The 12,863-nt window shown below is 43.7% G+C and overlaps 1 protein-coding gene across 1 annotated transcript in view; it reads left to right on the top strand.

Annotated features, from left to right (window-relative positions):
- Positions 1-12,863, top strand: part of USH2A (usherin) — a gene marked incomplete at its 5' end in the record, with an annotated part of 567,922 nt that overhangs the window by 32,892 nt on the left and 522,167 nt on the right. Inside the window, one exon of the mRNA XM_025209559.1 lies at positions 4,584-4,767. Within this exon, the coding sequence (XP_025065344.1) occupies positions 4,584-4,767 (184 nt within the window). The remainder of the gene's footprint in view (positions 1-4,583; positions 4,768-12,863) is intronic.

Here is a 12,863-nt window from a genome sequence, read left to right as displayed (position 1 = left end):
GGTCTATGTTTTTAAGTTTCCGTAGCAAGTCTGTGGTGTCTTGGACAAAACTTGCTCTGTGGGTGACAAGCGGTTTTAGGATGGAGTATCAGTGGGAGTATCACTTCCTTAGTTTTGCATGAGATGCAGCGGTTAGTACATGCTAGCATGTTGTTTGCCCTTCTGACCACAGCATTCACTCCACTGAGCCTGTAGGTATGTTGGGGATTGTTTGCCCCCAGATGGAGCACCTTACATTTCTGAGTATTGAACTTCATTTGGTTCCGGTCACCTCAACTCTCCAGTCTGTCTAGATCTGCCTCTATCTATAACCTCTCTTCTGGCATGACCATGATCTCCCATAACTTGGTGTCGTCCACAAACTTGGCCAGCGAACTATTCACCCCCACATCCAAATCATTGATAAAGATGTTGAAAAGCACCGGTCCAAGCACGGACCCCTGAGGGACACCACTGGCCACTTCTCACCAGGATGACACAGATCCGTTCATGAGAACTCTCTGGGTCCTACCATGCAGCCAGTTTTCCACCCACGGAACTGTTGAGCAGTTAAGTCCACAAACTTCCAATTTTTTCACAAGGATATCGTGGGATACTAGATCAAAAGCCTTTTGTAAGTCTAGGTATATAATGTTGACCTTTTCTCCCATGTCCAGATGGCAAGAGACCTGTTCGTAAAAGGAGATGGAATAAGTAAGACAAGACCTACCCGCGACGAAGCCATGCTGGCTGTCATTTGGAATCTTACCCTCAGTGAGCGTATCACATATAGATGCTTTAATGAGTTTTTCCAGGATTTTCCCTGGGATGGAGGTTAGGTTGATTGGCCTACAGTTGCCTGGGTCCTCCCTCTTCCCCTTCTTGAAGATGGGCATAATGTTGGCCCTCTTCCAATCCTCAGGGATCTCCCCTCTGTGCCACAATTTCTGAAAGAGTTTTGCCAGGGGTTCCACAATGACCTCAGCCAGCTCCATCAGCACTCTCAGGTGAAGTCCATCTGGTCCTGCTGACTTATAAATGTCTAAATTTTCTTGTTGGTTTTGCACCAGCTTAGCATTCACATTGGGAAGTCTATCATTCCCACCGTGCCCCCTGTGTTCCTTATCTCGCTTGTCTTTCCCCTTGGTTTGGTGAAATACTGAAGCAAAGTGGGCAGTCAGGAGTTCAGTTTTTTCCTGAGTGTCCATTACCACTTGTCCTGAGGTGTTAAGCAGGGGCCCCCCAACTTCCATTTGTTTTCCTTCTGCTCCCTACATACCTAAAGAAGTACTTCTTATTGTCCTTGATTCCCTTGGCTAACTTAAACTCAGTCACTGCCTTAGCTTTCCTAATCATTTCCCAGAAGTACGGATCACTGTTGTATAGTCCTCCTTGAGGACTGTCCTTGACTTCCACTGTATGTACGCCTCTTTTTTTTTTTTTTCAAGACTAGGGTTAGGTCTTAACTTAACTACGGTTAGGTCAATCTAAGTGATGAACTGTACAAGCATTTATGGAGTTTAGATTTGGCAAAAAATGGCTGGCCTGATCTAACTTAGTTCACCTGAGAAGGTCCACTACGTAGATTAGGCTAAATTTTGCCAATCTATTTGAATGTGGCCGTGTGTACATATGCGCTTTGCTGAGGAGTAAATTAATGACTTGCACAGTAAAGCATTACTGTCTACATGCGTGACAGTGTTAGGCCACAGTAACCTAATTTACACCACAGTCAGATAGTTGGAGACAGTACTATTTTAGGCTGGGGTAATTTACTGTGATTAAATGCATGTGCAGATGGTGACTGTGGCTGTAATTTGCATTCAGTGAGCCCAGTCATTGGGGGACCAGACTCCTGCCTCCTGCCTAGCCACATGACTGTGCACTTTCAGCACTCTCTTTCCCAGCCAGTCCCTCTGCCACCTGATGCTGCCACTTGGAGCCTGGGGCTGAGTGACCCTGGTGTAAACTGCTCGGCCCTGGCTCCAATTGCTGCTGTTCCAGGTACATGTGTAGTCACTGCTCTTGAGTAGTTTTACTCTGTCTCAAATTGCTCCAGAGTTTACTGCCTCAAATTAATTGCATATGTAGGCTTGCCCTGTGGGTGCATCTACACTTGCAATTAATGTGGAACAATAAACTGGTGCATATTGTGCTGGAGTTTATTGCTTCTGGGTGCACCATTTGCATGTGTGCCTGGGACTGAAGCATGTTGTTCAAGGACAGAGCAGCCCCAGCTGGCAGAGGGCTCAGGGGGTTAGCCTGTCAGCCTGGGCCTGCTCCGATCTGGCTCAATGTGCTGTGAAGGGGCTTCAGTGTGGAGGGTACTTCAGTGTGGGGCTAGCTGGCAGGCAGCCCCCACACTGAAGCACCTTCATGCCCCAGGCAGCTGGGTCAGCATCTACATGTGTGGTACTGCTGAGTAAAAAAATCCGCAATAGGATAGTACTTGTATTTATAAGTATCAACCTACTGTGGAATTAATTAGTTTACTCTGTCATATATTTCATAGATTTTTAGGGTTGGACGGGACCTCAGTAGATCATTGAGTCTAACCCCCTGCCCTGTGCAGGAAATTGGGGTCAGATGACCTCAGCCAGGTACTTGTCTAACCTCCTTTTAAAGACCTCCAAGGTAGGGGAGAGCACGACCTGCCTCAGAATCCCATTCCAGATTCTGGTAACCCTTACCATGAAGAAGTTCTTCCTGATGTCCAATCTAAATCTGCTCTCTCTCAATTTGTGGCCATTGTTTCTAGTTATCCCAAGGGTAAATAGAGTATCTCCTATTCCTTGCTGCCCTCCCCTACCCCCAGTGAATTTGTAGACAGCCACAAGATCACCTCTCAGCCTTCTCTTGCAGAGGCTGAAGAGATACAGGTCCCTTAATCTCTCCTTATAGGGCCTTACCTGTAGCCCCCTAACCATACAAGTAACCGTCCTCTGGACCCTCTCAAGGTTATCCACATCCTTCTTGAAGTGCGGTGCTCAAAACTGGACTCAGTACTCCAGCTGTGGCCTTACCAATGCCACATAGAGGGGAAGTATCATCTCCTTAGACCTGTTTGTGATGTATCTGTGTGATGCATGATAGAGTGCGGTTAGCTTTACTGATCACTTCGCCATATTGATGACTCATGTTCATCTTGGAGTGTACTATTACTCTGAGATCCCTTTCTGGCACTGTGCTACTTAGAAGGTCATCTTCCAATCTGTATGTGTGCTGGTGATTCTGTCCTAATTTTACTACATGTGTAGATGCTGAGGTGTTTACTGTGGAGCTAATTAGGCAACTGCAGTAAACATCTTGTGTGGACATGCCCAGTGTGTACTTTTTCAGAGCACAGCCCTGGATCTGGGAAAGCCCTGGGGGCTGCAGTTTTCTGATCCCCTCCCCCCCAGCCTGACTGGGTATTTGTAGCCCTCTGACCCTACCACCCCTGGATGGACAACCAGCCCTGCAGACCTGCCAGCTCCCATGGACCTGCCAACCTCCCCTACAATCTCACCTCTCCCTTCACCCCAACTTGGAATGTGTTCCCAGTGCAGCTTCCAGCACTGGTGAATGTGTGTACAAATAGGGACTCAATCTATGATAACATGGCTTAATCGTAGATCAGGTCCTGGGAATGTCTGTATATGCCCTAAGTTTTCACCCTGCCTTGACTTCTGCCTGCCTGATACATGTGGCATAGTTTTTCTGTTTTGAGTTGCTCTGTCTAAGGCCTTTGACACATTACACTTAAGATGTGATTAACCAGTTAATCACATCTTAAGTTGTAACCTGGACACACATTAAAGCAATTAATGACAGCATAAAAGAAGGAATAAGCCACAAAGTTATTCCACAAAAAAATGTGTCCTAGCTTTGTGGCTGTTTCCTTTCACACCATTAATTGAATGTGTGGCCAGGTGAGTCCCATGACTGGGATCCCTGTCAGCTAGAGGTTCCCAGATGTCCCTGCATCCCGAGGCTGAGAGGCCGCAGTTGACAGTGCTTCCACAAGCTGGGAGCCTGCAGCTGATGGGCCTCCCAGCCATAGGAGTACATGGTGCAACTCCATGGCTGAGAGCCTCAGATCATGGGGCTCCTAGCCATGGAAATACATGATGTTCCCTCATGGCTGGGAGCCCCATTAACTAAGGGGGCTCCCAGTTTCAGGAGCTTGCTACTTGCCAGTGTAGGGGGAGCCCCAGCTGCCCCTCCACCAGCAGTAACATGTGATGGGATCTGACGCTTGATCCCACAATCACACCTTCTTTCATCCACATGCTTCATGGTAGGAAATGTGATTGTGTGGATCATGCATCAGATCCCATGGCACCTTTACCTGCATGTCTGGTAGAGGTCAAAGAAGAGCATCTGAAGGAGAATGAACAGAGAACCAGAGCTAGCAAGCCTCACAGAGTTTAGAACACCCTGTTCTGGAAAATGTGTAGCATTGTATATATGCATTTTACATAGAGAATATTTTCCTTGGTGTTTTTATTTGGGTTCATTGATCAAGTATAAAATAAGTAGGCACATCAGCATAATTTTTGGTTATATTTCTTCTTTTGAAACTTTATTAAATGTCTTTTTTCAACCTTTCTTCTCTTTGCTAGGTTTTTACATATCCCAATTCAGTACTTCTGGCTGCCTGCCATGTGTATGCCATATAACTGGTTCAGTCAGTCAGGTCTGTGATCGTCTAAGTGGCCAGTGTGTTTGTCAAGATGCTTCTGTAAATGGACAGAGATGTGACCACTGCAGTGACCTTTATTTTGGATTTGACTCTGAAACAGGAAGGTAAGTCTTTCTTTGTTTTTGTTTTTTTTTAAATGCAGTTTACTTCTAATATTATCTCATTCATATTTTCTCACATTGGCTAATTTTAAAATCATTAGTAACCATAATAAGATGCCATATATTTAAATTAGATCTTCGTTTAAATAAATATGCATATCTAATGCGCACAAGCATCAATGGAACATTTATATTGGTTTCAATGCAGGCATCATTAAAGCTTCTGGAGTTCTGAAGCCCTGGATTGGCTTAAGGGCTTGTTATTTGGTTTAAAGTTATGCCATTCCAGGGTAGGAATATCTCTAATCTGCTTAATTTTGCTCCTGTTCCATTAAGGTGTGGCCACTACCTACAGCTATTCTGCCCAAATTGAAGTTCTCCAGCATCACAGGATGCAATGGCCTCTCCTGAGTCAGGATGAGTGGGGATACTGGGGCGCAGTGGGACCAGGCATGGTGCCTCGCCCCTGGAGACATCAGGCAGAGTAAGCGCTGCAGCCTTGGAATGCCCAGTGGCTGCCCAGTGCCTCCTGCTGCAACTCAGACTGACTCGCTGCTCCTGCAGGTGCAGGAGGGGCAAGCTCCAGAGGAAAAAAGAATCAGACCCCTCAGAGCTCAAGCAGCAAGCAAGTCCAGGTGGTGGCTGGAGGCACTGCAGCTGTGGCACTTGCTCTGCTTGACATTCCCGGAGGGTGAGGCACTGTGCCTGGCTGCACTGCACCCTGGTGTCCCTGCTCACCCTGACTCATGAGGGGCATTGCATCCTGGGATGATGGAGGGAGTGGTAAGCTGGTCCTGCCCCTAGCTCATGGGTGGGCAGTTATTTAGGCCAGAGGGCCACTCAGGGAATTTTGGTGAGCTGTTGCAGGCCAGGTCAGCACCCCATGCCACCTGTACTCACTAAAACTCACTAAGTGGCTTTACCTTGCATGTGGTTGTCATTGCCCCATGATCCTGATTTCACCCCAACCTTGGCCCTGACCCTGGCCCTTCCCGCCCATTCTGCTCCCGTATGCTGCTCCCTGCCTGCCTGTGGCTCCATCCCATGCATGGTTCTGCAGCTGGTTTCCACAGAGATCCCGCCTGGCTGCTCTGTTTGGTGCCTCCGGCAGTGGGCGTGGGGCAGAGGAGCCAGGGTGCCAGGGCATTGGGGCTTCTGCTACAAGGCTTCCAGAAAACAAGTTCAGTAGCCACACTGCCCCAACACTTCTGTGCACCCAGGGGCAGTGGAATTGGCTGCATACGACATGGCCTGGGCCACCTCCTGTGCCAAGGCCGGGTGGGGCCAAGGGATCTGCTACAGGCTGGACAAAATCCCTTGGTGGATTGGATCTGGCCCACAGGACATATTTTGCCTTAGCTCCTAGTCCTGCCCCTGCACACCAAGCCTCTAGTGGCAAGTCACAGCTGTGCAGGTGAAGGACAGTCATAGATGGTTTTTCGCCTTAAGGTATGACAGCTCCACTAACCAGAACAACACTAAGCTAATCAACATTTGTTTGGCTTACAGTATAAGGTATAAGCAGGCCCTGATAGTGATTTGAGAATGGTCTTATTATGATTCTTCTGTATCTCTAATGATTTGTAATTAACTGATTCCACGTTACTACTCATTCACTGTTAAGACATATTTTTGACATGCTCTTTGGAAAATTAAGAGCATTTTGACCAAAACTGGCATTTTGAATAGTAAGGGAAGCAAAAAGTATGATGCTCCTCTTCCCCCAATAGGAAATAATGTCAATTTTCAGGGAATGGATTAATCTAATTTCAGCACTTTCCCTATTGTAAAATCTGTTTCCCTAGAAGACTGGATTCTGTATCTGCACCTTAATTTTGTGCCACAGGCTAAATTTTGTATCTAATGTATCCTAGGGCCTTTATATACAGTAAAAGAGCGTGACTATACTACCATGAATGTGAGATGTAAAATATATCTGTAGGTAATATATTGTTATTCTGGCTATTGCTCTTTCTCTTGCAGCATTTTCTTTTTTCTTGCTTAATCCTCACAATCTAAATTCCCCTTTAAAAAGTTGTCCAGTAAGATTTCACAGGCTCTCATTTTCATGCAAACCAATTATTGTAAAATGTTTTGCGACGGTTAGCATTTGTGCCTTTAAAAAGAAGAATGGAGAGACTTAAGTGACAGTGATAGGACACCTTCAAAACTAGCCTTGGGTGTACAGAGGAATAAACATATCCTGCTCCTAGAAAGTGTGTGTGTCTTCTTGAGTTCACTTGAGTGCAGTATTTTGCTGCAGATTGTTCACTAGAACTTTTATGTTACTGTCAATCATTAGACAGGGGATGTTTTAGTTTTGCAGGTCATAGAAGTATCTGTTAATGGCAGTATTGAAATCTGTAAGGATGAAGATTTCTTATTTTCCGTTCCTGTCACTGTGAATGGTTGGCGATGACAATCCTGTAGTATTAAGTTGCCATCTGATTGAATTTTCCTTATTCTTTAGTTGTGTGTGTTCCAACTCTAACCACCAAACCCATACCCCCCAAAATTCAAAGTTTGACAATATCTAGATCCAGGGGAGTAGAAGGGCACAGCTACTTTTGGGTGAGCTGCATAGCATGGAGCAGCACAGGTTCCTGCCATGTTAATTGTGGTGGTGTTATCTACTGCTTCTGTGGCAGCGGCTGCTTTTGTACCTCCTCTCCCATAAAGGCTGCTGCCCCAGTAGCCCCTCCTTAGTTATACTACTGTGTAGAGCAGGGGCCGGCACATTTTTGGACAGAGTGCCAAAAACACCCACGAACTTGGCTTGTAAGATGTTGGCATGCCAGGAGCGGATGTCAGGGGAGCTGCAAGGGGCCTGATTCTTGTTGTGGCAGTGCATCCCCAGCCCCTTCCCTGCCGTCTGCCCCAAGGTGTGCATGTTGAGCAAAATGCCTTCACGTGCTGCACTCTGGCACCTGTGCCGGGAGTTGCCTACCCCTGGTCTAGAGCCAAACATTTGATTTATGTCATCATAAAACCAGGATTTCTTTTTTATGTATGCATGGGACTTGAATCTAGAGTTAGCTTGGACCATTAGTGAGTATACTTCTACTGTATGGCTTCTTCTACAAAATTCATCAGTATAGTATCTGACAGCCTTCCAGTAAAATACATTAAACAGCATAACTAACACCCATCATGTGTTAATGTCCTCTTGAATATTTAGAATATGGTTAGAGATAGAGATATAGAGTGTTAGTGCATGAGTCATGGCCAGGAATATGGCTTCATCTCCCTTTGTTGTAGGCATTTATTACTTGCCTGTATTAAGAATCCTTTTAAAATTCACCTTGTTCTTATGCACCTATGGCTCCTGTTTTACTTGAGGTACAAAAGCATTCCCCTATTGAAGGTTTTTTTAGTCATTTACAATGAAATTCTTGTCCTTTGTATAAAGACCAAAGTCAAAAGGTTTTATATGGGGAACACAACAGAAGAGAAACATGAAATCTCGTACCTGCAATTGCCAGGTCATCCCATATGAGCAGTCTGTGATCGCTACTCTGCATTCAGCTAGGTCAAAGGCAGTTGGTATCCTCACTAGCTGTGACTTGGTGTTACACCAATCTACCAATGTTTCTAGGGGAAGAGTCACCATATATCTCAACTTTGTGGTGCCCTGGGAGATCTGGAATCTTACTGAGGAGTAAATCTGTGTGTATTGGGCAGCATGATTTCCTTCTGCAGCTGGAAGTATATATCCATTAAAATATTTGTATGACAGTCTGTGGTAATCTGTTTTCAGTCATTTTTTGAAAGTTAAGACTCTTTTAAAAAGATGCTTGTTCTTTTGCAAGTTGCATATTTATTTTTTTGCAAACTTTGTCTCCTTGTTTGGAATTTGAGGGTTTCAAAATAGAAAATTCACTGTGGGACAAAAGAAATGTAGATTTCAGGACTCTGCAGTGAACGAAAGAGAGCTGTAATGGTTGTAAGCATTGGCATATATTAGAAATCCCTTACTTCTGTATTGTTTACCATAACAAACTGGTCAGTGAACATCACAAATTGTTATCTATATATATCTTGACAGATTACTGTTTATGAAATCCATTTAGCAAGTGAGGTTTTCCCATAAGGATGAAAAATGAAGATTTTAAACAGATTGTTAGAGAGACTCTAACTGCACCTAGAGAGTCAATGTAATAAAGGTTTCTCTATATTAATATTACAAAAACCATTTATCCTCGCAAAATCAATATTGCAATTCATCTTGGTTTGGTATTTCTCTTTCCATGTTTTAGAAGTCTTTTTTTCTTTGATTATGTATAATTCTGTTTTAATAAATGTGAAATGTTTTTGGTTCAAAATATCTTGAGGAGGTAGCATATAAAAAGGCATAAAAGATTCTAATTAATTTGAAATAGTCCACATAAATGTTGAAAATATTAAATATTATATGGCCTGATATCTTTGAGGAATTAGTTCATTTATTCACTAAAAAAATTCCTTAATGGATTTTAAAGTACAGAGAAGGATAACATATGCATACAAATATTGCTTATACATATGTACAGCAACAATTTTAAGTAGTAAAATGCATCTGTTTCCCTGTTTAACAAAAGATTATGACACTAATCCTGAAAACACACAGTTGAGGTATCCTACTGAATTCTTCAGGGTAACTTGCACATTAGTGTCAGCAGAGTTTAAGCCTAAGTTAATACACTGAAGATAATTACAGAAAATATAACTTTTGACCGCCCTCCCAAAAAACAAAACAAAAGCCCAACCTGTTAGGTACTGAAAACTGTTATTCTAAATGGCCTGTATGTAAAATGAGTTTGATTTGTCTTGTGAGTGAATGATAATGAAAACGGAAATACCCAGAAGACCCTTATTCATAAGAGGTGCAGTAATGTATAGCAGGAGTAAGAGAAGCTTGTCTCTCATTGTTTATATGCTGAGACACTTGCATTAAAAAACCTCACAAACTATACACGCTAAATAGCAGCATGTAATGAAATTATGAAATAATGAAATATTGTATTGCTGGGCAAATAATTCTTTCTTCATTTTTTTCCCTCTAAACCATTTTCTTCTGTCATGACATTTAAATAGTCTAAACAAAACCTCTATCTGAAGGGGGATTTGGATGCACTGTTTACAGATGAAAGGACTTAATGCAGTTGTTTGAAAAAAAATTGCCCTTTTCTCTTGACTATAAAAGAGAGCAAACTACAGTATAGTGGTTTCTAAGAGAGAATGTATTTTATTTATTCCCAAAGGGATATTAGTCCATAAAACAAATTTGCAGCTTATTTTGCAGCTTTAGCTTTTATCAGCCTTTTTTAAGGGTGTTGAATGATTACTCAGGAGATCACACAGCAAGAGTTGCAGTGGAGTAAAGATTCTAATAAAGAGAGCTCTGCGATGGGCAGAAAATATATGTGAATAGTTTTCTTAAACTTGTTTAAAAATCTGTCACATCTAATGTCTCTTTCACTGATTATTGACCTGGATCTTAGCTGTCTAATATGAAAACAGTTCTTCTTCTTTACCTTTTCTTTTCATTATCCCAATGTATAGTTGAGGTCAGTTGTGAACTACAGCTGTATTTGAGAGGAAAAGAACAAATGGAAACCTGGGACAGAAACTTAACCATTATACCATATCATGCCATTGTTCCCCTGCCTTACCTGTGATGGATTAGGGTGCTATGCTGTGTGGTTGTGTGACAGAGTTGCCTATGTCATTTTAGTAACAGGTTAGACAAGAATTTGCTTGAGATGGTTTGAAAAGAGATGATCCTGACTCAGGCAGAGGTCTGAACTAGAAGACCTTCAGATGAGTGTGGCCGTGCAGTATGTGGTGCTGCAGACACCACATATTCAGGCATTCCCCATGCTGCTACCTTGCAGCACAGTGAGTTTTTTGGACCCTGGGAGATCCCAGGGTCAAAAAAACCCACACCAAAAAAAGGGGAGTGATGCAGGTGGTGGCAGTGCGCGCCGCCCTAAACTGGAGCCTGGGCAGCCAGAGTCACACACTGGCTGCCAGCCAGGTTCCCAGCTGCAGGATGACTGCATCTGCAGTTTCTTCCCCAGCCCCAGAACCCCAATAAATTTGCTGGGGCCAGCACAGTTGCTGGCCTCAGCTTCCCTTACCCCACCTGGGGTAACCTACTGAGTGCCAGAGGGTGCGTGGTATGGGCATTCCCAGGGGACAAGTAGCAGTGGCACAAGATGTGCTGCTGCTTCTTGTCCCAGGGGAAACAAATGTCCACACTTGTGTGGACATGGCCCAGAGGTACCTTCCAGCCCTACTTCTCTGTGATTCTGTGACCACTTTGGCCCTAGAACTGATGTGACCTGGCAAGTTAAGCCAGGTGTGGGGGGACAACCCTGGACCAATAGTAGGGGCCCAGCAGAACAAATGGGGACTTGATTAAGGTTTCCTGCATTGATTTCTTGGGGCTGTCCAACTTGTAAGCAGCTAAGGCCTCATACTGCATTAGCTGCACCAACAGGAGTTGCACACCCCAAGACAGGCACTACTGTGAGCCACGGGCCCCTGCCTGCCCCTTCCTCTGCATCAAGCACAATGGCACACACATACTGCTGCACTGGATGGCCCCATTTTAGCTCTATCACTGCATTACACTACAGGCTCCCTCGATGTCATAGGCCGTGCCACCCTATGATGACAGAACATAGTAATATTAGAGAACTTCAGAAAAAGCCTATTATGTTGTTGTCTTTATCTTGTTCTTTGCCTTCTTCTTTGCTGCCTTCTTCATCGTCATCTTCTTTATCATCTTCTTTCTCTTCTTTGTCTTCATCTTTGTCGTCTTCATAGTCTTCATTGCCACCTTCATCATCATCTTTGTCTTTGTCTTCTTTATCACCAGGGGTCCTGTTTTTTTTTCTGATTAAAAGTCCCCAATATTTTGTTAAAAAAAAAAAAAAAAAGTAACCCCAAATCCACATTTTTCCCACATGATTAAAACAAAACATCACATACATATACATATATTCATCATGTTTCATTTAAATCACAGAAAAATGTGGGTTTGGGGTTACTTTTTTAACTGAAAATTGGTGATTTTTTAAAATCAAAGAAAACTAGGATCCCTGATCATCACTATCTTTTGAGATGAATAGTTTGACTTACAGAATTGGCAATAGGACATAGGGTGCTGATTCAACCCAGACCTTTGTCTGTTATGTGGATACATCTTACATCTAGAATTTTGTGTGTGTGTGCGCGCGCTCACGCACATATGTATGTGTGCACATGTGCATGCACATGTGTGCTTGTATGTGGGTGTGTGTAACCTGAAGTTGGTAGTCTTGTTATAAATCATGGCTACTGAACTCTTAAGGCTAGATTCTATTGCACCTATTAGAGTTACAAGTGGATTTAGGTGCCAAAGTTCAAATCTGTTTCACTTTGTTGAAGTCCTGAAAATCTATTCTTCCATCTACTTTTGTAACACACTATCATATGATCCATTAAAATGAGTCACAAAAAAGCAGCCAGGAGGAGGAGGCTTATCCACCTTCTGCATCAATAATTTTTCAGGAACTTGAGCAGGATGGAAAAGAATCACACATAGGTACCTAAGTCAACTTATGCAACCAGTAGGTGGACTGGTAGTGTTACAGTGATATTGGCTAGTGAAAGACATTCAAAAAGCCTAAGCCTGAATTGATTCAATCTTTGTAAACTAGTCTAACCTGCCTGTCACAACCCAAGGGTGTGATTTTGTTTGTGTGCGCTTCGGCACTGCTAAATTATTTCCCGCCACTAAGAGCTTTCTTTGCAGGGTGCATTTCTTAGTTGCAAAGAGAAAATGCACGGTCCAATGGAGTTCCTGCCATTCGTATTCAAATTTGTGCCCCACCATTGGCTAGTGCTAAATTATTCCCACGTGGCAGCTAGTGATTGGCTTGCTAGCCGTATAAAAAGCTTGAGTGGTTTCCGCCCAAGTTGGAGGACTCCACGAACACCAGGAGGAGGAGACTTCACGCTGTGTGAAGATCTCTAAGCGCTGCAGAGCCTATCGGACCCAGTGCATTTCAAGCAGGCAACAGGGGTCTGATCAGCCTCTAGCCTCTCCCCATCACCGAGCTCAATCCTTGACG

The sequence above is a fragment of the Alligator sinensis genome, unplaced genomic scaffold, assembly GCF_000455745.1.
Source record: "Alligator sinensis unplaced genomic scaffold, ASM45574v1 scaffold842_1, whole genome shotgun sequence".
In the NCBI taxonomy this organism is placed as follows: domain Eukaryota; kingdom Metazoa; phylum Chordata; order Crocodylia; family Alligatoridae; genus Alligator; species Alligator sinensis.
This window is presented reverse-complemented; position numbering and strand designations above follow the sequence as displayed.